The sequence below is a fragment of the Sitophilus oryzae genome, unplaced genomic scaffold (assembly GCF_002938485.1).
Source record: "Sitophilus oryzae breed Bouriz unplaced genomic scaffold, Soryzae_2.0 scaffold_771_pilon_pilon, whole genome shotgun sequence".
NCBI lineage: Eukaryota > Metazoa > Arthropoda > Insecta > Coleoptera > Curculionidae > Sitophilus > Sitophilus oryzae.
This window is the reverse complement of record NW_022147386.1, coordinates 561,773-589,518: the sequence shown is the minus strand read 5'-3', so window position 1 is coordinate 589,518 and position 27,746 is coordinate 561,773. Positions and strand designations below refer to the sequence as shown.

The 27,746-nt window shown below is 31.9% G+C and overlaps 2 protein-coding genes across 2 annotated transcripts in view; both read right to left on the bottom strand.

Moving 5' to 3' along the window:
- Positions 1–3,443: 3,443 nt before the first annotated feature.
- LOC115888483 (histidine-rich glycoprotein-like) lies at positions 3,444–7,001 on the bottom strand. Its single transcript, XM_030908228.1, has 2 exons — positions 6,716–7,001; positions 3,444–3,588 (listed from the first exon to the last, which is right to left on the bottom strand). The coding sequence occupies exons 1-2, from the start codon at positions 6,984–6,986 to the stop codon at positions 3,554–3,556; spliced, it is 306 nt and encodes a 101-aa protein (XP_030764088.1). The 5' UTR covers positions 6,987–7,001; the 3' UTR covers positions 3,444–3,553.
- Positions 7,002–13,044: 6,043 nt separating this feature from the next.
- LOC115888508 (CLIP domain-containing serine protease 2-like) overlaps positions 13,045–27,746 on the bottom strand; it is a 29,486-nt gene continuing 14,784 nt past the window's right edge. The window contains exons 3-8 of the mRNA XM_030908258.1: positions 26,408–26,635; positions 18,418–18,549; positions 17,075–17,183; positions 16,814–17,016; positions 16,508–16,641; positions 13,045–14,457 (exon numbers count right to left, since the gene is read on the bottom strand). Coding sequence (XP_030764118.1) covers positions 14,170–14,457; positions 16,508–16,641; positions 16,814–17,016; positions 17,075–17,183; positions 18,418–18,549; positions 26,408–26,635 — 1,094 coding nt within the window. The 3' untranslated portion in view covers positions 13,045–14,169. The remainder of the gene's footprint in view (positions 14,458–16,507; positions 16,642–16,813; positions 17,017–17,074; positions 17,184–18,417; positions 18,550–26,407; positions 26,636–27,746) is intronic.

Below are 27,746 nucleotides of genomic sequence, written 5' to 3'. Positions count from 1 at the left end.
ACATAGAATCTTTCAAGTCCTCGGTGGCCGCGTTGTTAAAGCGTTAGGACTTTCGCTGCTATATATGACGTTGGAGCCGTATATAGTAAGTCAGGTTCGAATCCTAGTCAAGGCGACTTTTTTTAATCGTTTTTTTTAATTTTTACATATTTATTTTTACTTTTTACATATTTATTATTGATTAATGCAATTTTTAATAATGTGTTTCTTCATTTTTTTTAAATTACTTATACGCGCATTCAAATTTCAGCTAAATCGGAAAAAAAGTTTATAATAATGTGTCTAATGTTGTAGGTATAGATAATGAATGGTACGGAACCCTTCGTGCACATGACCAATTTTTTTTAGTATGTGTCCTAGCCTGAATATCATTTTGTACTAAAATTGGACATGTTGAAGTGTTCTTTTTAAAGCAGTTATTTAGTCTATTGTATGTGTGAATTTTAATTATTAAGACTAGTGCTAAGCAAATGTACAGGGTGGGTCAAATTCGACGCTTTTAAATGGAAACACCCTTTTCTATAGGAGATAGACAAAAACTAATATCGGTGTCTGCAGCCCAATTTTTGTCAAAAACATGATGGTGAAAACCGCATATCGATATCTGTTACCGTTTCGGAGTTACGGGGTGTTTTCAAAAATATGCATTTTTAACAAATCACTGTAACTTTTTTGCTATGAAAAATTTTGTATTTTTATGAAAACATTTCCAAAGCACCTTTTTACGTAGAATTTAATGGTTTAAGTATAATATTTTTTAAATTAATAATTTAAGAATTATCAACAGAAAATTTGATTTTTTATATGGGAGACCCTGTATATTTTTAATTTATTGAAAAGGATTTAAAATTACCTTTCCAAAAATATAACACACTTGATATTTTGCTCCATTCCTCTTCGAGATATAGAGTATATAAAAATTCGCCCGCTTTAAATAAGCAGGCTTTGAATGGCACCGGCTGTAATGCAAAAAAATTCTAGCTGTGAGCATCAATTAAAACGAAAATAATATTTGCTATGAGAGATGCAGAATTTTATAACAATTTAAAATATATTTAACCAATATCAACACATTTAAACTATATCTAATAACAATAAAAATAAATAGCAAACCAAGACATGAGATTTTGCTACAGGTGTTCGACATATCGACCTTATATCTGTTATGGACAGACGGGGCAGTTTTTGAACATTTCTCGCGGAATTCATTAACTCAGTAGGGTATACCCTTTCATAACTGCTAAGTATTTTTAATTCTTGTCTAGATTATACGGAAGAATAAGGAACCTTTATTCGCAAATATATCCATAGGATTAGATCCATGGGCTCTAAGTCAGGCGGCCTGGACGGCCAACGGCTGGGATCTTGGTTAGCTATCCAATTATTCTTGAAATTGGCTGCAAAAATTTGCTAATAACTTCAGCGTTCAGAGGCGGTGCGTCGTCTTGCTGGAAAAATATATTTTCGAGTTCCATTAAAAGCATATCATCAATAAGGGGTCCAAAGCCTACTAATTAAAAGTGGCGAACTTTTGCGAAAATTCTGTATTTCGAAGGGGATTATAACAAAATATCAAGTGTGCTATATTTTTGAAAAGGTAATTTTAAATTCTTTTCAGTTAATTAAAAATATAGAGGATGTCCCAAATAAAAAATCAATTTTTCTGTTGATAACTCTTAAATTATTAATGTTAAAAACATTATCAAAATCAAAATCAAAATCATTTATTTAGACTGCACTTATAACAGAAAAATATTCCCATGACAACAGTACAGTAAAAATTATACTTAAACCAGTAAATTCTACGTAAAAAGGTGCTTTGGAAATGTTTTCATAGAAATACAATATTTTCCATAACAAAAAAGTTACAGCGATTTGTTAAAAATGCACATTTTTGAAAAACACCCCGTAACTCCGAAAGGGTAACAGATATTGATATGCGGTTTTCACCATCATATTTTTGATGAAAATTGAGCTCAGACACCGATATTAGTTTTCGTCTATCTCCTATAGAAAAAGGTGTTTCCATTTAAAAGCGTCGAATTTGACCCACCCTGTACACCTAATGTCAGTAATAGGATGTTTTTTAGAAAACAAACATATCCCGAAAATATCGGGGGACCGACTTAAGACGGAAGAGCGTCTTCAGAACTGCGGTCAGTTCTTCAGACGGTCTTCCGTTTTAACTGACAAGTAAAGCGTTAGGTACATCGAATTATACAGATCTGTATAATTTGTTATAAAATAAGTAAATATTTACACCTCAAATAAACGTATTATTCAAGAATATTATGATTTTCCATTTTGTAATTTTTAAATCAGAGGGCACGGCAGTGCCCCCGCCAAGTCGAGCACAGCCGAGTCATCCTATTCTCGAAGGTATTAGCGGCACTTTTTACCACCCTGTAACTTCATTGTGGATAAAGCAAGAACATTAATTTTCACTACACATGAAGATATACTATAGCTGGATTCTTCTTCTTCGGGTTCCATCTCCTAATGGAGGTTGGAAATCATCATGGCAATTCTAACTTTGTTAACGGCTGCTCTGAATAACTGGTTTGAAGTCATTCCTAACCATTCTCTCAAATTCTTGAACCATGATGTTCTTCTTCTTCTTCTTCCTTGGCTCCTTCTACCCTTTATCTTTCCTTCTATTATGTTCTGCAACAGGGCATATTTAGGTCCTCTCATTATGTATCCAAAGTACTTAAGTTTTCTCTTTTTAAGGATGTTAATCACCTCTTCGTCCTTCTGAATTCTGCGTCGCAGTTCTACATTTGTAACCTTGTCAGTCACGATAACACCATCTTTCGAATGCCTCAAGCTTCTCCATTTCGGTCTTTTTAAGTGTCCAAGCCTCTGAACCATACAGTAGAGTTGCAAATATGTAACCCCTTAGCATTCTTAATCTAAGCTTTAAGTTGATGTCTCCACTGCAGAGACATTTTTTGAGTTTTACAAAAGATGCTCTGGCTATTTCTATTCGAACTTTTATTTCTGCTGATTGATCCAAGTTTTCGGTCAACCAACTGCCTAGATATTTATATTTTTGTACTCTCTCCATAGGTCTATTAGAACATTGGCTTGGACTAGACATAGCTGGCTAGGGTACCACAATATCTGGTAATTATAGCTCATAGTTTATGAATTATCGCTCGTTAAATTTCTTTAATTTCGACATTGTCTCACTGACACATCAAAATTCTAAGGTACTTCTAGAAGAGTTACAAACTTCAAATTTCGAATTTTAGGTAGCTTTAAGCTTATAATAGAAGGAAAAAAAGAAAAATCTCGAAATATCCTTAAGGATTAAAAGTTAGCTGTCTAGCCGCTACCCGTAACTTACTTTCCAGTCGGAAAAAGGGAAGAAAACTAGAGCCAGGTAGAGAACTTTTGAACCAATGACATATTATTTAGGAAATTTTAAATAAAAATCCGACTTACAGAAGTAATCAAAAATGTTTATTTCTAATTGATGAATGAGGAGAAAAAGTGTAGAAAAAATGTTAATTTCTTGATATATGAAAGTCATGCTGTTTCTTTAATCTCTTCATGGAGGAGGTGGATGGTGTGGTCCACCATGTCCTGTAACAAAAAAGATAATACTTTAGCAAACATTCCACAAGTATATTTATTCGTATAACCGATAATAACATAGTAAATATTTAATTAGCGATAGCAAACAACATATACATTTTTGGTTTATCTGTTATCTACATTATTTCTGTCTAAGTTCCTACTATAAAAATAGAAATGACAATGTTTGATAATTGTACTTATGATTGTATGTACTTTATACGAAATTTTTTTACTACAGAGGGTGTCTCTGAAATAAGAGCAAACATTTTCCGGGAAAATTAAAAAAAAAATTTGGTGCCGCAGGTTTGTTATCTAACATAATCTAACATGATACATGGTGATACTAATATATATTTCTTTATTTTCGCCAACTAGATTATTAGAGCATAAAAGATTTTATGCTTTTAGGCTGATGTAACGAAAAACATTTTATATAAGTCAGCTATGGAAAAATATTTTTTTTTTCTCAAAAAAATATGAATAGTGGCGTTTTTTACAAGAGTCAAAGTAAATTATAGAGGGACCATTTTACAAAAATAAAATCGACCTTCGGTGGAGTCGGAAAATATTTATATTAAAATTTATGTAGGGTTGGGAGTGGTTTTGATCCTTCCCGTATAGCCGTCCATACTAAAATATGTTAATAAAAAGTTGGTAGGCAGTTCTTTTAGTTTCAAAGTAAAGGAATTTTTCCAATTTTTTTTTTATCTCAAAAACTGCGACTTTGACTGATTTTGATGTTATTACAAATTTTGTTGCAAATATTATTCCTAATCTTAAACTGAAAACCGCGTTTCGCTAGCTACTGTAATTTTGCGGTATTTGAGTTATCGTATTACAGACAGACGGACAGACAGACAGGCAGACAGACAGACACCATGAAAATATTTTGTATTTAAGTCATTTATGACCCAAATAACTCATTTTGAGTAAAATTATTTTTTTTGCCGATCTTAATAGCCTACATAAAAAAATACCTCAGCAAAAATCCAGTCAAAATATTTTTTTTTATTTTCAAAGTAAAATAATTATTCAACTATTTTGGGCTTATTTAAAAAGGTAAAGAGAAAATATATTTCTCTTATGAGAGCCCTAAAAATTTTTGAACTTATTTTAGACTCACACTCAAAAATGGCAAACCGAAAATATAAAATAATAATTTTTCCAGAGCTACCATTGCATAAAAAAAGTTGTACTTATTTTAGACTCACACTCAAAAATGGCAAATTAGAATATAGTTATTATAATTATTTGAGAGCTACCATTGCATAAAAAAAGTTGTACTTGCCAAAAATATCAAATATAATAAAGCAAGCTAATGTAGTCTTTTGGATACGATTATTTATTTTTTGCATGAAAAACTTCAGAATTATATCACGTGCATTTTTAGAGATGACGGTAAAGCTAAAATATTAAAAGGAACGACAAAAAAATATACTTTTTATTTAAAATTTTTCAACTAATTCAAAAATACCTAATTTATGTTTAAGCATTTTAAAAAATTGTACACCTCTTGAGATATTCAAAATTACGTCTTTATTATTTCTTTAAAAAAATCTGCAGTAGTGTTTTAGTTATTTATAAGCTTTATTCAGAACCTCGAAAGTAGTGAAATAAATTAGTATTTTCAATAATTATCCTTTAAAGTAAAAACAATCATCGGATTTAGGGGTTTCTCACAAGACACTCTCTCCTCAACGAACACTTCAGTAGGCTGAAGCTATCAAACAACGGCGAATGCAGATTCTGTGGGGAAAATGGGGAAACAGCAGAAAACCTTATCACTGAGTGCGTCTAGACGACAACCGTTCGTGTCATGAACTTTGGTACGGCTGATGTCGAGGATGGAGAGCTGTGTGGAGCCGTCTCAGATACTGCCTTTTGTTAAAGCTCTGGGACTGTTATAACTCGATATAACTCAAGAAAGGAGAACATACAATAGATCTGTAAAGTCGCGGTGATTATCTCCCCTCCTAAACTTTCTACATTCTACAATTAGGCTTCGTTCAGAACCTCCCAATTAGTGGAATAAATTAGTGGTTTCAATTACACTTTATACTTTTTAGTTTACAATCATTCACAATGTCTAAAAAAACACAATTAAAATTAATAAAATATCCTAGCAACAGCTTGCGGTAGTCTGTTGTATCCATAGAGAAAGCATACTATTTAGCTCTTTGAATTTAGCTTATAAAACAATAAACTTTTGACTTTTTCTAACCAAAATTTTTCTTGGTGGATGATAATCAATGGCCAAAATGACATTCCTCGCAAATTTTGAAGTATAATTAGTGGAAAAGTCAAAAGTTTGTTAACTTTTTCGACTAATTGAAAATTACTACCCTTAATTATTACGTTCTGAATGCTTACATTAAAAATAGGTCACCAAACTTCTACGCTAACTGAAACCACTAATTTATTCCATTAATTGAAATTGGGAGGTTCTGAATGAAGCTTTATCCTTTATAATTATTAGTTTACGATTATTCGCAATGTCTAAAAGATTAACTAAAAGAACAATTAAAATTGATAAAATATCCTAGCAATATTTTGCGGTCACAGCAAACTCCTTATTTTTAACCACTCTTTCTGTCTCTTTGCGGATGATTATCAGGAGCCAAAATAACATTCCTCGAAATATTTTAAGTATAATTGGTAGAAGTTCTACTAATTGAAAATTACTATCAATATATATATATATATATAATATATATATATATATATATATATATATATATATATATATATATATATATATATATATATATATATATATATATATATATATATATATATATATATATATATATATATATATATATATATATATATATATATATACATTGTAGTTAGAGGCAAACCAACTTCTACGCTTATTGAAATATGAAACCACTAATTTATTTCATTAATTTAGGGGTTCTGTATAGAGGTTTACAGTTTATTTCTACTTAAATTAAAAAAAAAGTGTTTGTTTTTATCCTATAATTTTAATATGAATAAGTTGCTCGTATTGACTGCAATAATATTTCAGCAATAACCGTTAATATAATAATAGAAGACGAAATAATAAGAACAAATACTCGTAGATATACCATAATAAACTTTTTATAAATAAATAATAGCAATTGTTTACCTGGTGGTCCGTGTGGGCCAGGTGGGCCTCCATGGGGCCCACCAGGGGGACCGCCATGTGGTCCGCCATGTGGTCCGCCGTGAGGGCCGCCGTGTGGTGGGCCGTGTGGGTCGTGAGGTGGTGGTGGAGGAGCCATTTTGGAATAAGTCAACAGGCTGTGCAGGCTTGCTATATATTGGGCTCGTTTCACTGATCTCTGATAAGATAATCTCGTTCGCTTGTTGTTAATTCGTCTCGAATTCGTTTTAGGAATATTTACTAAAGGAGTCATCTTTTTGTTATCGGTACTGTATACAGGATGTTAGTAATAATTGTTGACGACGGGTTTGTCCAAGGCTTGTGCAAAGTTAAATACGAACAAAGTTTAACATATAAGTTTGCATTGCCTTATAGAATACATATTCGAATAGTCATTTTTATTCTCCAAAATCTAACATCCTAAATGGTAACAGAAACAAAAAACTATATTTTATTAGAATAATTATTTTTAAATTAATTATTGTTAATGAAATGACGTCTTTTGTGCATTTTTTCAGTAATATTCATCACAATATTATGTCTGCATATTTTTATAAAAAAATCCTTCGTTTTGCTTGTTTAGTTTTTGTTAACGATTATTTCAGGTATTTTGGTGATTGTAAAACCGGGTAGTCTTATTTTTGCTTTATAGTTTTATATTTATTTTTTATTGCATTTTACTTGGGTCTAGTATAGTCTATTCAACAACTAAGAGAATATTTCGACAGACGACATCCAAAAAATGACAGAAACTAAAACTTACTTGTGAATTAAAATAACAGACACAACTGTCACTGTCACGAATCTTAATGTTGGATAGGCTATGCTGTACTCGAACAAAATGGACTATATTTTCTTAATACTAGGGTTGTCCTTACATGTTTGCCGATTTACCGGGTAAAATTTACTAATAACGAGGTAAACTGTTACCGGCAAATACCGTATTCCTGTACCGGGTTTTTCGATGATCATTATAAAAATAAATATACATAAGCCAAATAAGAGAAACTCTCAGGCAAGCACGAAAAATCACCTACACTGGTATTACCCATTGAAATAGATCGATTATAATATTTTTCCACAACGATATTACATTATTTATCTTCATTTTTCTTTTCATCATTCATAATTTTTATTACTAGAATAGAAGAAATACCTCTTTATAACCGATATGATGAGCTAAACAGTCTGGGCACTACTTTAAGTATTGAATTGAAAAAGAAAAACAAAAACAATTTCCTCCAATGTTCTTCAATACCTAATAAGGCTCAACTTTCGTTTAGCTGAAATCAGTTACGTGAGGAATATTTGTTTATGTAGCATTTGGAAGCCTTTTCGAATAGTATGTCAGAAAATTTTTCGTTTGAATGCCTATTTCCTCCCAATGAATCACAAACGGGCTTTCGCATCAACTGCGGTATCCCGTTGGTTCCATATTCTCCATCCGCCAACTACAGGAAAAAGCAAAGGAGCAGCATAGTAAACTTTATGTTGCATTCATCGACCTAACAAAAGCCTTCGACTCTGTAAACAGAGATGCACTTTGGGCTATTAAATTTAATCCCCACCATGTTATATGGAAGAGAAACCTGAGTGCCGTACCGTCGACATACGAACGCATTAAACAAGTTGCAGTAGAGACACCTTAGATAGACAACTGTTAAGAATCAAATGGTACCACCATGTCTCAAACATATCGGTCCTTGAAAAAGGGGTCGGTCAAGTTTGCCCCCCGCACCAGAGGAAATTCAAAAATAGATATACCATTATTTTGCACACATTTTGCACAATTTTGCACACCATAAATGATATTTTGCACACTTACCTAAGAGAAACCAGAGCAGTTTTTTTAAACGGGGGGCAACTTGACCGTTCCCGCCCATTTGTTACGAAATTTATTTATTTCTATGTACATCGATTGGCTAATTTTGCACAATTTTGCACACCTATTTTTAAATTTTGCACACCCTTCTGGCGAAAGTTATAAAACTTGATAAAAAATTTGACATTTTCCACCCATCTGTGACTAAATTGAATTTTGTTTATATCAAACGAATCAGATAATTTTGCACAATTTTGCACACCTGTTTTTGAATTTTGCACACCATCCCGATTAAAGTTATGAGGGATTGAAAATATGCAATTTCCTTCCCATCAGCTACGAAGTTGAATTTTGTTTATATCAAACGAATCGGCTAATTTTGCACAATTTTGTACAGCTATTTTCGAATTTTGCACACTTTTCTAATAAAAGTTTAAGGGTTTGAATATTTGAAATTTGTTCCATTGTGTGTGAATTGTCCCATTAAAAAAAAACATCATTATGAGTCATATTTGAAAATGATAGATCTCAGCGACGTGGAGAACTGTACGGAACCCAACCTTCACCTTTTCGATAACTTAGAGGATAGATAACCCAGATATATACAGGGTTGATCACCACATACGACACGGAGTATTGTAGCTAAACAATTAGATTTTTACAAATTGTAAGTTTTGGATTCGTTGAAGGACTATTAGAGCTACAATTTAAAAATATTTTTACAAGATACAGAGTGCCCCAAATAGATAAAAAATATCAAAGTTGTATTTTTTTAAATGGAACACCCTGTATATTATTGCAGTTTTAGTTTCTACGATTAAAATAAAGGCAAATTTGATTAAGGTTTATTACACTTAAACCTTTACTGTTTTTTGAAGATATTTCAATTTTGTGAGAAATTGCAATATAAATTTTAAGGCTTCATTTCTCCGAGGTTATCAAAGTTTTTAATACTAAATATTTATTGAAGTTTATTTATTAATCAGTTATTGTGTTGCAATAATAAAAATTATACTACCTTATACAGAGTGTCTAAAAATTTATTTTAAATTATTACTAGCTTTAAACGGCAATAACTTGTTTAATCTAAATGAAACGCCCTGTATATTTTATAAAAATCAGATGCACAATTTAATTGTCTATCAAATTGTATTATACCACTTTTTACCTATCCCTTCAAGTTTTCGTAGAAAATGCATTTTCTTATAATTTAGACCTCATTTATCAATATACCCATGGAATGTTGACATTTTAGATTGTTTTTAAAACAACAATGTAGTTAGTTAGTAATATTATCGTTTTTATTAAAACGATCATATTACTAGGCCATTTGTATGCAAAAAGAAAACTATTTAAATCTTTATAAAAGAGTATACCATTAATTAAATATACCACCAGTATTTCCACCCAAATACTAATTAACTACATACTTAATTGTGTTCGTTAATAAATTATTCTAAATAAAGGTGGATTTGAATCAGAAATCAATATAATAATAAGTTATGAAAATGAACGTCTCTGTTGTTATAAATAAGCATGTGTCAAAAAATTAAATATCATTTTTAAAGTGTTACTTTTTACCACACTGTCTAATACACATATATAATTCAGTTTTTTAGTATTTGGAGCAATTATTATTAATCAACGCAAACAGTCAATTACTGTAGTTTGAATACTGAAATCATATTAATTGGTCCTCTTTAACAAATATTTAAACAGTTTTTTTTTATTTTTTAATGAAATAAACGAACTATATCGACAATATTAGTATCTGTACTCTTTAGAAATTTGGTATATCTTTAAAAATAATCTAAAATGTCAGTATTCCATGGGTATATTGATAAATGAGTTCTAAATTACAAGAAAATGATTTTTTTACGGAAACTTGAAGAGATAGGTAATAAATGGTTTAATACAATTTGATAGACAATTAAATTGTGCATCTGATTCTCATAAAATATACAGGGTGTTCCATTTAAATTAAACAAGTTATTGCCGTTTAAAGTTAATAATTATTTAAAATAAATATTTAGACACTCTGTATAAGGTAGTAAAATTTTTATTATTGCAACACAATAACTGATCAATAAATAAATTTCAGTAAATATTTAGTATTAAAAACTTTGATACCCTCGGAGAAATCAAGTCTTAAAATTTATACTGCAGTTTCACAAAATTGAAAATATTTCAAAAACGGTAAGGTTTAAGTGTAATAAACCTTAATCAAATTTACCTTTATTTTAATCGTAGAAACTAAAAATGTAATAATATACAGAGTGTTCCATTTAAAAAAATAAAACTTTGATATTTTTTATTTATTTGGGACACTCCGTATCTTGTAAAAATATTTTTAAATTATAGCTCTAATAGTCTTTCAACGAACCCAAAACTTACAATTTGTAAAAATCTAATCGTTTAGCTACAATATTCCGTGTCGTATGTGGTGAACAACCCTGTATATGAGGGTTGTCGAAAAATGCAAAATTTTCAAATTTGTCCGGTATTTCAGGAAGTAAGAGGGCTAGGACAAATCTGTGTGTAGAATCTTTAGTTTCATAAATGATCTTCCATGCAAGCTATAAATTATCGAAAACCTGAAATCTAAGTCCCGTGCAGTTTTTCACGTTGCTGAGATTTATAATTTTCGAAATATGACTCATACTTATGCTTTTTTAAATGGGGCATTTCACACACAATGCGACAAATTTCAAATATTCAAACCCTTATAACTTTTGTCAGGAAAGTGTGCAAAATTCGAAAATAGCTGTGCAAAATTAACCGATTCGTTTGATATACACAAAATTCAATTTCGAGACAGATGGGGGGAAATTGCAAATTTTCAAGCCTTCATAACTTTAATCAGGATAGTGTGCAAAATTCAAAAACAGGTGTGCAAAATTGTGCAAAATTAGCCGATTCGTTTGATATAAACAAAATTCAATTTAGTCACAGATGGGGGGAAATTTCAAATTCTCAATCCCTTTTAACTTTCGTCAGGTGGGTGTGCAAAATTTAAAAATAGGTGTGCAAAATTGTGCAAAATTAGCCGAATCGGTGTACATAGGAATAAATAAATTTCGTAACAAATGGGAGGGGGGAACGGTCAAGTTTGCCCGCCGTTTAAAAAACTGCTCTGGTTTCTCTTATGTAAGTGTGCAAAATATCATTTATGGTGTGCAAAATTGTGCAAAATAGTGGTATATTTATTTTTGAATTTCCTCTAATACGGGGGGCAAACTTGACCTACCTTTGAAAAAGCTAGCTGTGAGAGCGCTGAAGTGATGATTACTAAATCTCTCTTAAGATGGACTGGTCATGTATGTAGGATGTAGGATGCAAGAGTTTTCGCCTACCAAAATATTTTATTTACGGTAAGCTTGCTGACGGTAAAAGGAAACCGGGGGGGGTAACTCAAAAGGTACAGGGATATTTTGTATGAAAACTTAAAGGGGATAAGCATGCAGAATCATTGGAAGGAAGAAGCGCACGATAGAACGCAATGGAGAAGAATTGTAAACTCAGTTAACAACGACAACCAAAAAGTGAAGAGGCGACATTAGTTTGCTGTGCGGAAGAGAGATAACATCACGTATCGGGCTTTTCAGTCGCAGAAAAACTCATGAAAGAAAACGCCTTGCGTAGCCATCTTCAGATGCGTGTCAAATACTCGTCAGCATACAATTCAGTAATGGCAGTAAGTAAGTAAATTCTTATTGACGGATTTTTACAAAAATAAAAGATAAATATACAATAAACTTAAAAATAATGAAAAACTCAATAAACAACAGTAGCGGAACAGCACAACAAAAACTAAACTAAATTAAAATTAAATTAACGGGTAAAATTGATGGCTGTTGTCAATCGAGTTCAGTTTTTATGAAAAAAAACTGCCTTTCGCATGAATTCGGCACTCATTTGAGTATGTTTCCACAACGTATTAGAGTAGTTAGGTGATTGTTCATTTTTATGTTATTACTCAAAATCTCTGTTGTATTTCATGGTTGTTGCCTATAAAAGGTAGAGGGAATTATGGCATCTTAATTCCCGTTAATAATGTCCCAAGAAAGTTATGACTCTATTTTTATTTTGGTTAGCGTAACCAAGACGATAATATAAGCTTATATTCTTTATTCAGTAAGAAATAAAGTAAGCTATTTTTATTTAAAATGTTTCCATAAGTGCTTCAAATATTTCAGAACACAAATTATTTTTATCTATTTCCTTTACAATAAAATTCAATTATTATGTTTCTAGTTTAATACCTACATTTTTTTGTGAAATTTGACTTTAACGTTCATTATATAAAACAAAACACTATACAATATGACTAATATCAATGGAATTCGTAACCACATAGATAAAAATATTATCCATCGTAATAAGAGTATTAAGATTAAGTAATAAATTAATTTTAATAGACATACTGCGCACGATTTAACTTTTTTCCTCATTTTATATATTTTTAATTCGTTATTTAAAAAATTGAAAATAGTGTTTTACTTTTAATGATATAATTTACAATTAGGTATAAAAGGTACAATATACAACAATATAATATACAGGAGGTCCGAATTGTCTAAGGGAAACTTCGGCCAGCGTATTCTGCAAAATAAGTATAAAATATTTCTTATAAATTTATTTCCTAAAATGCTTAATTACGGAGATACAGGGTGTAAAAGTTTTATTTTTATTTCGGGTCTTTCCAAATAATTTCTGAACTAACGTCAATATTTGGATGAAAATTAGTGTCTGGATAATTCTTGATATGGGAAATTTGATTTCGATGTCAATGTGACTCATACTTGATCAGTAATAACTTTCGTCAGTACCTGAATAAAACTATTGAGTGGAAAAATATACATTTCCATATTTTTTTACGCAAAAAAATGTACCTTGGTAAAAATCGCTACGAGAAACAAGATTTTTCAAAATATTTGGAGTGGAAATAATCAATACATGTCATTATTGACAAAAAATAATCATGTTAACTAAACAGTCGAATAACTATAATTCGACTGAACTGATAAATTTGGAAACGTTTTGTTGTTTGAAGCAAATCTTGAATTTTTCTAGAAAGAGATTCAATAAAGTAGTTTCTGTTGAATCTTTGACACAAAATTATTTCAAATTTATTATTTCAACATGTATCATTTTTGTCAACTATGGCCTATCTATTGACACAACCATTACTCGTAGCTATTTTTACCAAGAGACCTTTTTTCCGTAGAAAATGACGTAAATGTATATATTTTTACTCAGTACTGTAATGCAGGTATAGACGAAAAGTTATTACTCTTTAAAACCGCTAAAAATATGTAAGTGTAATAAACCCTACAAGTCTTACTGATATCGAAATCGAATTTATCATTCCAAGAAACATCCAGACACCAATTTTCACTCTAATATCAGCATTAGCCTCGGCATTAGCTCAAAAATTATTTGGAAAAAATCGAAATTAAAATGAAACTTCTACACCCTATATCTCCCAAATGAAGTATTTTACGACATAAATTTATACGAACTTTTTTACTTATATTTACCTGCAGATTATACTGCCAAAGTTTCCCGCATACAATTCGGACCACCCTGTATAACGTATACAACGAGAAAATATCTATGGCTTGAGCTGTTTAATGATCCAGGGCATATAAGTCGACACTTTGGTATACACTCCGGGCCAGTTTTCCATTCCGCAGGGTGATGGCCCGAAAGAGACGACGCCTACGGAGTACCAGTTGATTTCGGAACCATCGTACACATAGTTCATCAAGGGACCACCACTGTCACCACGACATGAATCTCTGCCTTTGGCACCTCCGGCACATATTTGGTATCTGCTGTCCAACTTTACTCTGGCTTGGGTGTAAGTTGAAGTGCATACGTCATCACTTTTTACTGGTACCTGTAATTAAAAATCAAGGTTTCTTATAGAGCCATGTTCGGTACAAAGTTAAGACTAAAAATCAAGTCTTTCATAAATACATCAAGATTGGATATTATTTCATGTTAGATGGAGAATTAAAAAATTAACATTTTTTGTATTTAAAGCATTTTAAATATTTCAGCGGATTCATTTAAAAAATCATCCCGATCCACTCACACATTTTGAGCCACCCTGTAGAAGGTAAAATATTTTCCGGAAATACAACTAATACATACTTTAGATTTGCACTTTGCACTTATACAAAATTCCTAAGTTTTTTATTACTGTTGCCGAACCCGTAGAAAACAGTTGGAATTACTTTGAATCGTGGCAACCCCTATTTGCAGCAACGTTGATTCACACCTAAAAAGTGTATTCCCCTATTCATAAATAATATGTAAAAATTAGATTTTGATTAACTGTGTGGTGGGCATAATAATTTTGCAGCCGAATCTTACACTATTATAAATACAGGGTGGTGATGATACAGGGGTATGAGTTTTAACTAAGTGCAAATATTTTTAGTGGTAGTATACCGGGTGCGTCTCAAAAGTGATTCACCCCTATAACATTTTTATTTTTTTAGATGAAAAAACGAGATTTGGTATGTTAGTGTATGACATAAATTAGGAGTGATTGAGGTATTCAGTTGTTTTCGGTCACTTCCTGTTTCACCCGAAATCATCACAACTTTTGATTTTTAAATGGCACCCTCGGCCTTTTTTTACTTTATTTGATAGAAATCAACACGCGAAATAGAATGACATATCATATGTCAACTTTTGACATTTTCGCATATAGTTTATTTGAAATTATAACTTGCGGTTTGTAACAAAAATTTCACTCGACATATACCAAGTGTGTGGTATCAAATTATTCGTAAAAAAAAACGCTTTTTCCGAATATGCTAATGAGCCACACTTGTGTTCCATTTGAAAATATTGGGCATAAAATACGATTTGGGCATGTTTTAACTGGCCAGGACAAGACAGTAGAAACATTAGACGATCAAATCTATTTTTCCAAAGCTCCTTGACTATAAAAATTAGTGTTTTTAACATATTCATGGCACTCTAGATTCAAATTTAAAATATGATTTTTTATTAAGCGACAATGTCAAAAGTTGACATATGATATGTCATTCTATTCAGAATATCATTTTCTATCGAATAAAGTCAAAAAATACCGAGGGTGTCATTTAAAAATCAAAAGTTGTAGTCATTTCCGGTTAAACAGGAAGTGGCAAAAAACAATTGAATACGTCAATCAATATTAATTTATGTTGTTTGTTTTCTCGTTTTTCATCTAAAAAAATAAAAAAGTTATAGGGGTGGGCCACTTTTGTGACGCACCCGTATTTCGACCCCAGAAACACGATTATGAGGTTTTATACGATTTTTTTTTAAATTTGGAATTGTTAGAAAAAGCTTTTTGATTTTTTTAGTTAAATAACATAATTTCTTGATAATATGACAACATATGTAGTAGATTAAACTTACGAATTAATTTTAAGAAAACCCAGAAAAGTTCCAGTGGTTTTTACAAATTTAAGCAAAAAACATTTTTTGGAAATTTTCAATGTAAAATAACTCGGTTATTTTAGACGTATTTGAAAAACGGTAAAGAAAAAATATGTTTCTTTTATCGAGATCTACCAGCTCTGGAAAAATTTGCACTTAATTAAGACTCACCTTGTATATTGCGTTCCCAATAATTAAGTAATGAAAATATTAATTTTAAAAATATATGTATATCTTTGAGTATATGATGATATACTTTTTTTTATGACATAGATTTATTTTTTTTTCTCTGTGTACAGGCAGTCAGATCACCAGATCTGGCTTGTTACATAATATAACATAGCTCTAAGGACATACGTATGCAAAGCTAATACACGGTGCTAATGCAAGTCGACACGCTGTCTAATAAACAGGCTGTGATTTTATCACCGAATAACACTGAGCCGTACTACTATTTCATACTAGAAGTGAAGATAATAATGTATTATAAAATTTAATTGTTACTTTACCTCAAGCTTCAGTACTATGTTGCTCTCTGATCTGTTTTCAGTTTTTCCCCATCCAGCCACTGTCAAATTCTCGTTAATAAACGATTTTGACAGAAGGGTCGGCTTTCTAGGTAAACAAACTGCTTTCACGTAATCTAAGAAAATTATAAAACAATTATATTAACTTAATGTATAATAGCTTTTTATAGCAGTTTGTAATGAGTAGCAAAATTCCTAGCCAATCAGATTTCTATCAGTGCTACTACACTGATTGCCTTCTGAGGCCTCAATATACTAATTAAGTTGATAAACTTATAACATTTTTACCTGTAAATTTGACATCTCTAACTAATCTCAGTACAGCTATATCGTGATATTGGTTGGGATCATTCGGTAAATAATCCTCGTGAGCTATCCTATCTTCTATGGCTATATTTACGGCTGGTGGGGCACATATCTGTTTACTTCCACTAACTACCACGCAGTCTATATCTGTGTCAGTGTTGTATTCACCTAATCTTACACTTACACTAAAAAATATTCATTTTTTCTTCATAACAGAGTCTGTTTTAATGATACAGTACTTACACTTGCCAGCTTGGGGGCAAGTCTTTGCCTTTGAGACAATGAGCTGCTGTCAGAATGTATCTTTTGCTGATTAGAACACCTCCACAGTAAAATCCTTTTTGACCATTAGCTAAAAAATATATTTTTAAATTATATCTAGTTATAATGCAGATAGTGACAAAAAAAATCATAAATAATATTCTAAATAAGTATCTATAATCCGATACTCTTCAAATTTAAAATTAAGCCACTCTGTATGAAATGGATAATATATGCTAGTTGTAGATATAAATACTTCAAGTAATATCTGATTTAAGTTGTATCATCAATCAGTGAATTCTGAGTAAAATTATTATGATAGATAAGGTAGGAATGTAAAAAAAATAAAATTATGTAGGTACATACTATAAAAATTTACCTACTTACAGGTGTGTCCTGTTTATGCTAGATTATGAAATTCTCAATCAATTGTACTAATTTCCAGTATAAAAATAGACTGAAAACAAGTGTTTACACTCTGTTTCTGTTTAAAACAGTTTCTGTCGAGTCTTTGCGACAAAACATTTAAAATTTATTATTTCAGAAGAATAACTATCCAGCCAACATATAAAATTTTTGTCAATTATGGCATGCATTGACTATTTTGATTCCACTTATCTTGAAAACAATTCTTAGCGATTTTTACCGAGAGAACTTTTTAGCCGACCATACCAGCAGGTATGGTAGGCTATTAAGATCGGCAAAAAAAAATTTTTTTTTAATTTCACTCAAAATGTCTGTCCGTCTGTAACACGACAACTCAAAAAACGCTGAACCGATTTTAACCAAATTTGGCACAAAAATACTGTGGCACCCGAGAATCGGGCCATTAGTTTTTGGTGGGGATGGGGGGTTGGTGAGGGGGTATGGGAGGGGGTTAAAAATTTTAAAAAATCGTAACTCCAAAATTACAGTAGCTGGCGAAACGCCGGTTTTCAATTTAAGATTAGAAATAATATTTGCAACGAAATTTGTAATAACATCGAAATCAGTCAAAGTCGCAGTTTTTGAGATATTCCGTGTTTCCGTTGCCCGTTTTTGAGAAAATCCGTGTGGAGAACTCCCATCGGACGCGACCCCAGGTGGCGGATAGGGGAAATAACTGCGGACCAAAATTGGAAAAATTCCTTTACTTTGAAACTTAAAGAACCGCCTACCAACTTATTATTAACATATTTTAGTATGGGCGGCTATACGTGTCCCCCGGCGCCAATTTTTTTACGTAATAAATGAAGGAAATGTGTATTTTTTATCGGTGTATTTTTTCAGGATCGGTGTATCAATATTGTAGAGTTTTTTTTTCAAATTAAATCAAAATTCCTTACGTTTTAAATATTCTATAAGGGCCATCCATGGATATTCACCAAGCTGAGTCTTCTCACCTCCGTAAATTCTGTCTTGCGATCCGAGTCCGCAGGTCTCAGTTCCAGGAAGAAGATCAGTTTCAAGTGGATCACCTAAAATGACGTTGTTTAGATTATTTTTAATTTCAAAAACGATATTAATCGAATCGAGATATAGACTAAACAATTTATTTTATTTCTCAAAACGATACTAAACAAATTACGAAGTAATTCACAAGTCAAGTATCCATTCTTCTAAAAATGTTCTAATAAAAATGTAATACTAATAAATAGGGGTACACAAATATAAGATTTTCCAACATTCAAAAGACACAGAGCACAACATACAGGGTGAAGCCTCTCATACGCGACGCCGAGGTACCTAGGAGAACGATAGTTTATATCAAAAAAGAATTTTGGGAGCATATGTAGGTTAATTAAAAGCATTTTATAAAAATTTATAGAGTTTTGCGATCATTTTCTTGATTTACTTCATTTTCAGATTCTATGAAAAAAATAAGGATGAGTTTTCTTAAAGAGGCATGTGTCTAAAATGTAAGGATTTTGACATATTTCACATTTTGTGAAAATGAAGAGTAAATTTTAAATTTCAATAATAACTACCTAAATTTTAATTTACCCTGAATAGCCTGATATTTAATTACAATAACCATTATATGTTAAACCAAATTAAAATTTGACCTGAAATACAGGGTGAGACAAAATTAATATGAAACATTAGTCAATTTTAAAAGAAATAAGTTACTCTTTTATTTTAAATGGAAGATCCAGTATATTATTCCGGGGTTCAATGGGGAATTCATATATCTTCAAAAAATATTTTGCAGCCTAGGGAACTTTAATAATAATTAAAGTTGCCTATCTCTCAGACAAAGATTTTCCTAGATATTTTAATTTTGATGATTTTGTGTCAATAGATCTTTATTTGAAAAATTCTAGGTGGCTGTAATAAACCTTTTGTTAATTTAACAAGAATTAAATGATTTTGATGTAAAATATTCAATAAAAAATAGGAAGATACACGTTTAAAACATATTTTAATTATTATTAATTTTTTAATTGATAATATACTGAGTTTACCGAATGGTAAAGCGAATAGCGAAACGCGCGTCCAGTGTAAAAGTAAAAGTGTTTTGGTGTATTGTGGTGATTTACTGTTTTTATTTTGCTTTAACATATCCACATAAAAAAACCGGACTAAATAAAATCAGAAGCATTTAAGTATTCTATTAATTGGTGAATGCACATTGCGTTAATTCATGTTCACATCATTTTCCGTTTGGCAAAAATGTGTGACAAGCACAGATTAGGTATACTATATGTATACAGATAAAAATTTTATCCCTAATTCGTTGTACGAAAATTGATTTTAATGACGATGAGCAAACGAGTAAAATTTCCTGTGCGCAAAAATAAACTCGCGTAAAGTAACAATTATTTAACAAATTATATAGCTCAAGCAAAATACCGTCAGATTGGCTTAAATCAACATTCGTAACCCTGCCAAAGAAACCCTACGCCTCACAATGTGATGACTATCGGATGATAAGTCTTATGTCCCATGTCCTCAAAACCTTTCTTAGAATCATCCACACTCGAATCTACAAGAAGTGCGAAAATCAGATGGACAACACCCAGTTTGGCTTCAGAAACGGACTCGGAACGCGTGAAGCACTCTTCTCCCTAAATGTAATGACACAGAGGTGTAGAGACATGAATGTGAATGTATTTGTATGCTTCATAGACTATCGTAAGGCGTTCGACTATGTTAATCATCAGAAGATGATCAAAATTCTAAGAACAACCGGAGTTGACGAACATGACCTACGTTTCATATCAGAACTTTATTGGCATGAAACGGCGGTAGTTGAGATGAAGCAGTCAACATCGGAAGATATACAAATCAGACGGCAGGGTTGCGTCTTGTCTCCGCTCCTGTTTAACCTGTACTCGGAGACTATATTTAGAGAAGCACTGGATCGAATCCAGGGCGGAATCAAGTTCATTGAAATCCCAATAAACAATATCAGATATGCCGATGATACGGTTATAATAGCCAACGATATACAAGAACTGCAAAGCATTATAGATTCCGTAGTCCACTATAGTGAGATGTTTGGACTGCATCTCAATGTCTCCAAGACCAAACTATTGGTCTTTTCTAAGACTCCAATAAATGCACACCTGCGTGTCAAGGGACAAACAATCGAACCAAAGTGACCTCAATAAAGTATTTAGGAGCTAACATCAATAGTCAGTGCGATCCGAAAAGAGAAATATTTTCATTGAGCAAGCGAGAAAAATCTTCGTGAGAATGAAATCATTTTTTACAAGAAGACACCTCAGTGCGGATCTCAGAACTCGAATGGCCAGATGCTACGTCTTCTCTGTGTTACTCTATGGATGTGAGAGCTGGACACTGGATTCACAGACCGAGAAGAGAATAGAAGCCTTCGAAATGTATATATACAGACGGATGCTGCGAATCTCATGGGTACAAAGGATCACCAACAATGAAGTACTCCAGCGCATGCAGAAACAAAAAGAGATACTGAACACCATCAAGGAAAGAAAAATGCAATACCTGGGTCATGTGATGAGAGGTGGTAGATACGAAATACTGCGCCTCATAATAGAGGGCAAAGTGCAAGGGAAAATATCAGTAGGAAGACGCCAGAACTCATGGCTAAAAGATTTGAGGAGATGGTTTGAACGCTCGTCTGCGGAAATCTTCCGGGCTGCAGTTTCCAGAGCCACAATTGCCATTTGGATCGCCAACCTTCGGCAGGAGAGGGCGTGATAAGAAGAAGAAAGTAACAATAAACAGCGTAATAGAGAGATATCGGTAAACCGAATAGCGTGCATGGACGTTAATAAGGCCAGGTGTTATTTCCTTTACGTGAGGTGGTATTAACTCTCTTCATTTATAGTTATCGGATCGGAAAGAATTCTGTTCGCGTCGCGTCCGCTATTTAAACTTAACCTAACTTTGAATTTAAAACTTTGAAATTGTTTTGTTTACTAGGTATTTTAAAACTACAGGGCTAAAGTGCTTATTTCCAGTGCTTTATTGTTCAGGGTCTGCAAGGGATTTAGGGCAACAAGTTCTCTTAGAAGGGCTAAGTCGTCATCTGCTGTAAACCTAAGCCTCTTTATAGGTTCTTTAATATTGAAAGAGGTGGAATCCATATTTTGAGCCATATTTATTTAATTAAAACTAATCCCAGCTACTTAAATATCAAATTATCTAATAAAACTAAAGTAATAATTCAAAACAATTCAAACATAACCTAAAATAAAAGATCTCGCCGGCCGGCCCCGGTTGTCAAATACCCGCACATGCCCATTTAAGCAATTTTTAAACGTTATTTAGAAATAGCGCTTGGTGTAATTCAAGAATAGTTAACCTTACCGTTCTTGGGTGTAATCTTTGGTGTAATTGATCCGCAAATTGCGTCAGGCGGTAACGTTATTAGCGGGCGTTGCGTTAAAAATTGTCTCGCGCATATCGTAACCATGGTAAGGTACGCGTAAATACTGCATGACGCTATTCGGTTTTCCGATATCTCTCTAATAACTGTGCCGGTCAGGCGCTGTGCACTAGTAACCTAACTAGTGCCCGATTCGGAAAATTGGAACCACGAAAAATAATAAAGAAAAAACAAAGTTTATAATCTGTATAATCTGTGTGGCAGGTTTGTGCAAATCGCACAAAGCTGTCCCACTCCTATCTTCACTAATAACGGAGATACCGTATGGTTTCAACCAAAATGGGACTGTTAAGCTTATCGCGCATTGAGGCTTGTCGCTCAGGCTTGTCGCGCACTTAGCCAAACTGAAACGAAACGAACAAAATGGAAAAAATTTCGTCCGAAATAAAAGTGACAAAAGCATACAGATCAGGCAAGGAGCGCACACTATGCCGTACGGAAACAGTACGGCATAGTATTGCGCTCCTTAAATGAATTGTATGCTTTTATTTCGGTCGGAATTTCTTCCGTTCTGCTCGTTTCGTTTCGTTTCGGCTAAGTGCGCGACAAGCTTTAGTGTAGTTTTTTTTTGCTATAATCACTGGTCGTCTGAGCCCAGCTTAAGAGGCATTTTTATTCCAATAAATATTGATCTACCTATACAGGGTGTTTCAAGAAACATGTGCCATCTCTCGTGGGGGATTCCTCACGTAAACATAAGATTTATTTTTCATATAAACATAGGTCCGATTCTGCTTTGTTTCGTAGCTACAGGGTGTGAAATTCTTATTATTTTTTCGATTTATTATAATTTTCTTCCAAGTACTTTTAGCGTTTCGAATGAAATATGAGGGTAAAAGTTACTATAAATGTGTATATTTTAAAGCTAAAAAAGTGTCGACATATTCACTAGGGACGTGCATATGGGTTATCACTGGAATGTTTTTCTAAAAGAAGCATGTACGTCACTGACATTTTTTCTCTTGTTAGCGAAACAGTGTAAAAGCATTTAATCGGCAGTTTAATGCCGATTAAAAGTTGTCTCTTGACATTTTGTCGATTTCGGCCTCCTTGATGTAGTCCGGTTTGAATTTGTATTCCGTTTGCAGATTTGTGATACAATATTGGGCGATACTTTAAAATTTTCATAATACCACACAGATTCCGAGAATCGATGGGCCCTCTCTCGCAAATGCGTCTGAGGGAAGACAGAACCCCCTTATATTCACCCCCTTATAAGATAATGTAAATTCGCTTAATAAAATGTATTGAATATATTTAAATTTTAACAACGAGTATTTTTTAATAAAAAAATTGTTTTTGGAAGTTGTAAATACTTCCAATTGTTCCACCCCTAGGTTTTTGGGGGTTGAAAATATACGATTACGCCATATAGTCAATGCCTAACCTATAAATGTTAGTTTTGTTTTAAATAGTAATAAGTATAAAAAAACCCTCTTGACTATATAAGTGTTGATGTGTATAGAAACACTGATGAATGTTTATATAGATGTTCATTAATATTTATATATCAAATAAAATAGAGATAGAGAAACGGTATATAAATGTTTGTTAAATGAGGCATTTTTGTAGCAAGAGGGAGAGGGCAAAGAGGGGCGGAGTCTCTAAATGTTACAATTTTATCCAACAGTATAACACTCGTCATCCGATGAGTCTTCCGAATACAAGCTGGTTTCCTCTACAAAACTGACATTTGCACAAGAATCAACGTTTCCTTCAGATTCACACATCTCTGTGCATACCACACTTAAAGTGGCACATTTGCAGCGTTGGTTGGGAGCAATTAGTTTTGGAACATGAGCATTTTACTAAATTTAGCACTTCATCAGGGGCGCATGGAAGATCACATATTATGGGTTCAAATTCATCACCATTAACCAATTTGCACCCATATTCCGCTGCTGGTGGTAAACAAGAAGGGGGAAGTATGTCTCTATACCATTCCATGCATTGATAATGACATTGGTTGGTGGCATATTATCGCTGGAACTTTGTTTTTGGCTAAAGATCCACCATCTCAGGTCGGATAACTTGCTAAAGCTTTTCTTTGTTGGTGAATACACACTGCAAATAAAAGATTCGATTTCTTCAATAACAGATTCAGCTAATATTTCATTTTTCCCAAGAGCAGCTAACGCCCGAAGTGTAGATGGGGATGCTGTTAGAAACTTTTTCCAAAAGCCAATTTTTGATTTACCTTTGAAGGCACCTGTAACGTCAGCTCCTGACAATGCGTGAAGTCCTGGAAGAGCTTCTACCTTTAACTCTCCCAACGAATCCTAAATTGGTCGTAAACGTATCTCCTGATTACTTGATCCGATGCTTACAAAGTTTGTGTCTTCTGGAAACAAAGGAAAACGTCTCAAAGCAAGTAACAAAACGTCAGTATCTGATGAAAATATTCTTATCTTTCTTATTGACTCCTCTCTTAGATGTATGTACAGAATGAAGTATTAATTTTGGATCAGCTTCTTCGTGTGAACTCAAGTCCATCATATTGTCACAAGCAGTTGTAGCCAATATGAAATTTTCCAAGGAACATAACACTTTGCGATTAGGTTTATTTCCCAGTGATATTAGATGTTTTGAGAAATATTGTTTAATTTCCCCTTTCGTCGATGCATGAGAGAGCAGCTTTTTTGATTTGTGTTTTTAAGACTAGTTTTATCACTAACTATATATTGTATAGGGTCTGCTCCTTTTTGCCTTCTGACCCTTTTCATTGATTTCAAAGAGTAGTGTTTATACGAGTCAAAATCAACGTGAATTTCAGAATATGTAGAATATTATTTTAAAATCTTGGTTAGGTGAAACTGATTTGACAAATCAGAAAAGTATTCCACATTTTTAAACGATAACATTTGCACTTCTGCCATACCATCGACAACTGCTACACTATATGGCTGTTTTAAGATATCTACATCCACGTCACTAACTTTGGAATCATGTTCTTACACTTTATTTAAACAATGAAGTTGTGCTTAATTTAGTTATTTACTAAAATTATTTATTTATTAAAACATAAAAAAAACTTTTTTACATTTTTTTTTTTTTTTTTAAATTATTTATTAACATGTCTTCTCATTTAATATGTTTAGTGCAAATTTTAATTTAGATTTATTTTAAAATTTGAAACATGAAAAGAATATAGTACTTTAAGTAACACACATACATTAAAAGTTACCCTTTTACGTCTCAAGGGTCAACTTGTCACTTTTTAAACCATATTTTCTGTTATCTTAAATCAAAAAAAGAGTTTTTAAAATTATGCAAAAGTTTGTTTCCATAATTTCATTTAATTTAATTTTTGTTCCTTTGGGTGTTAGAGGGGTATTAGAGGGGTAAAATATACCCCTCTGCCAAATTTGCTAGAGAGGGCCCATCAATATTCATATTCTACAAGGTTTTCTGAAAATTTTAAGGTATGGCAACAATTATTGTATCAGAAATTGCACACGGGATCCCATATTTGACAAATTCAAACCGGACTAATTGAATAACGCAGTTTATTAATTTGCCTGATCTAGTTAGATAGGCAACCAAAAAAAATTTGATATGCATTAACTGCGAAAGTTTTAAAATAAGTAAAATAAAAAAAAAAAAAAAAAGAATTATGAAAAGTCCTAGTAAACATGGGTATGGAAATGCATAGTTTTAGAGTTACAGGATGTTAAAAATTTTTAAAATCAGGTTTTTTGTAATTATCTTAAATATCAGTATTTATATTTTTTATTTCAAATTGCTGTAGGTTGGACTAATAGTAATAATAGCTAATGGCAATAATATTTAATAATAAATTAGGTAAAAGTATATAATTTATTAATTTTATTTTTATTTTAATTTTATTAATTGTGATATTGTGGTTAAGAAATTTGCAATCAAGGAGGCTGAATTCGACAAAATATCAAGAGATAACTTTTAATTGGCAAATTAACGGGCCTACCACAATTTTCTGTATGAAAAGAAAAAAAACAAAAAAAAAAAAATGTTTTTATTTTGAAAAATATCTAATGATAATATATGCACGTCCCTGAATTTATCGACACTTTTTTTAGCATTAAAATATGTCGCAACTATAGTAATCTTTTACCCCTCAAAATTTCATTCAAATTTTTTTTTTTTTTTTTTAAACAATTATAATAAATCGAAAGATTATTAAAAATTAACAACCCTCGTAGCTACGGAACAAAGCCATAATCGGACCTATGTTGATATGAAAAATAAATCTTATTTTTACATGAAGAATCACAACCCCCTGTAAAAAAAATCCACACAATCCAAACACCCTGTATGAAAACTCATTAAAACGTCGAATTTTGTCCCAAACGTGAATATTTAATTGGGTAAAGATCTAATCATAGAAAGTTTTTTTCGTCACACTTACTTTACTAATCATCTTTTAATTAAAAATCAATATGTCCTTAAATAAAAATAAATTGATTTCCGTAAAATATACACACCTCCAGTACTAGCAGGTGTCGTACTGGGTACGGGTGCGGGATTATCGTTCAGTGGACAGCACACTTTGGGCAAAGTACCATCGAATCCGCAATGAGATCTCCTAAGTAAATCAGTACTGGCTGAACTGAGAGGCTTGTTTTTAAGTAATTGGAACAATGGCTGACACGAAGTTATGGTTAAGCATTCTCCCTGTTGCCTATACGGTGTTTGACAAAAATCACCAATTTCTGTAACAAAAAAATGCCAATTTTAATAAAAATATCACTTCTATTTGTTCTATACTAATTTTGTGAATTTAATAATTTTAGTAATTTTTAGATTTGTCAACACTTCTAGGACATGGGACATAAAATACATTGGAATGGGCAACTTTACAATGAAACCCAAATAAGATGTAGGCAGAAATACATCTGAGATAATATCTTTCTGGCAAATCTAAATTTTTTATTGTATCGGCTAAGAGTCCCAACCATTATGGTACAAACAGAAAAGTTTCAAACTTAACGCAAGTTTTATATAAATCTTAACTATAATTATCCGTTCTTAGAATATCTTGATACTATCTTATATATATGATATTATCTTGAAAACAACAATATTATAGTTAACGATAATTTATTAAACTAATTTTTTTTTTTTTTTTTTTTTTTTTTTTATATAACTTTTAACTTTACTTGATTCACTTACTAGTACATAAAGAAAGTAGTATATACACTCTTGAAGCTAAGACTGATGAGAAATGTGAGTGAATAAGTGTTGAATATTTTGTTTGTATTATTGGCCTAATATGTTTTAGTAAAATACATATTACAACAGGATAAATAATTTATTAAAAATTGTATAAAAAATAAAAATGTTAGTTTATGTTACTTTAATATGGATATTTACATTCTCAGTTTCCAGAAAGATTATATCTGACTATCTGAGTCACTTAATATGTACATAATTTTTAATAATATAAGCAGGTAATTGTTAGGTACAATCAAGAAATTATTAAACAATATTTTCAATACCTCGGTAATAAAACAAAAATTTCAGGTGTCGTATATTAAAAGTGTTTAAAATTGGTAATTCCCTGTTATGCTAGAGATTCTTATTTTTTCGCATTTTCAATGGGATATCCCCATAAAAAGTACTAATGATCTTTAATGATGCTTTAAAAATAAATTATCCATATATGAGTAGGTATGTATACAGGGTCAGAAATGTATTTCGGAAACTTCAGCGCATATTCTGCAGATAAAACATGTAAAAAAGTTTCTATAATGTGTCCTAAAATGCTTAATTTCGGAAATACAAGGTGTAAAAGTTTCATTTTATTTCGAGCAATACGTAATA

Coding starts and splice junctions, on each gene's coding strand:
- LOC115888483 (XM_030908228.1), bottom strand. CDS start 6,986: ATGACTCCTTTAGTAAATATTCCTAAAACGAATTCGAGACGAATTAAC. Junction 3,589..6,715: donor TGGCCCACACGGACCACCAG/GTAAACAATTGC, acceptor TTTTTGTTACAG/GACATGGTGGACCACACCAT.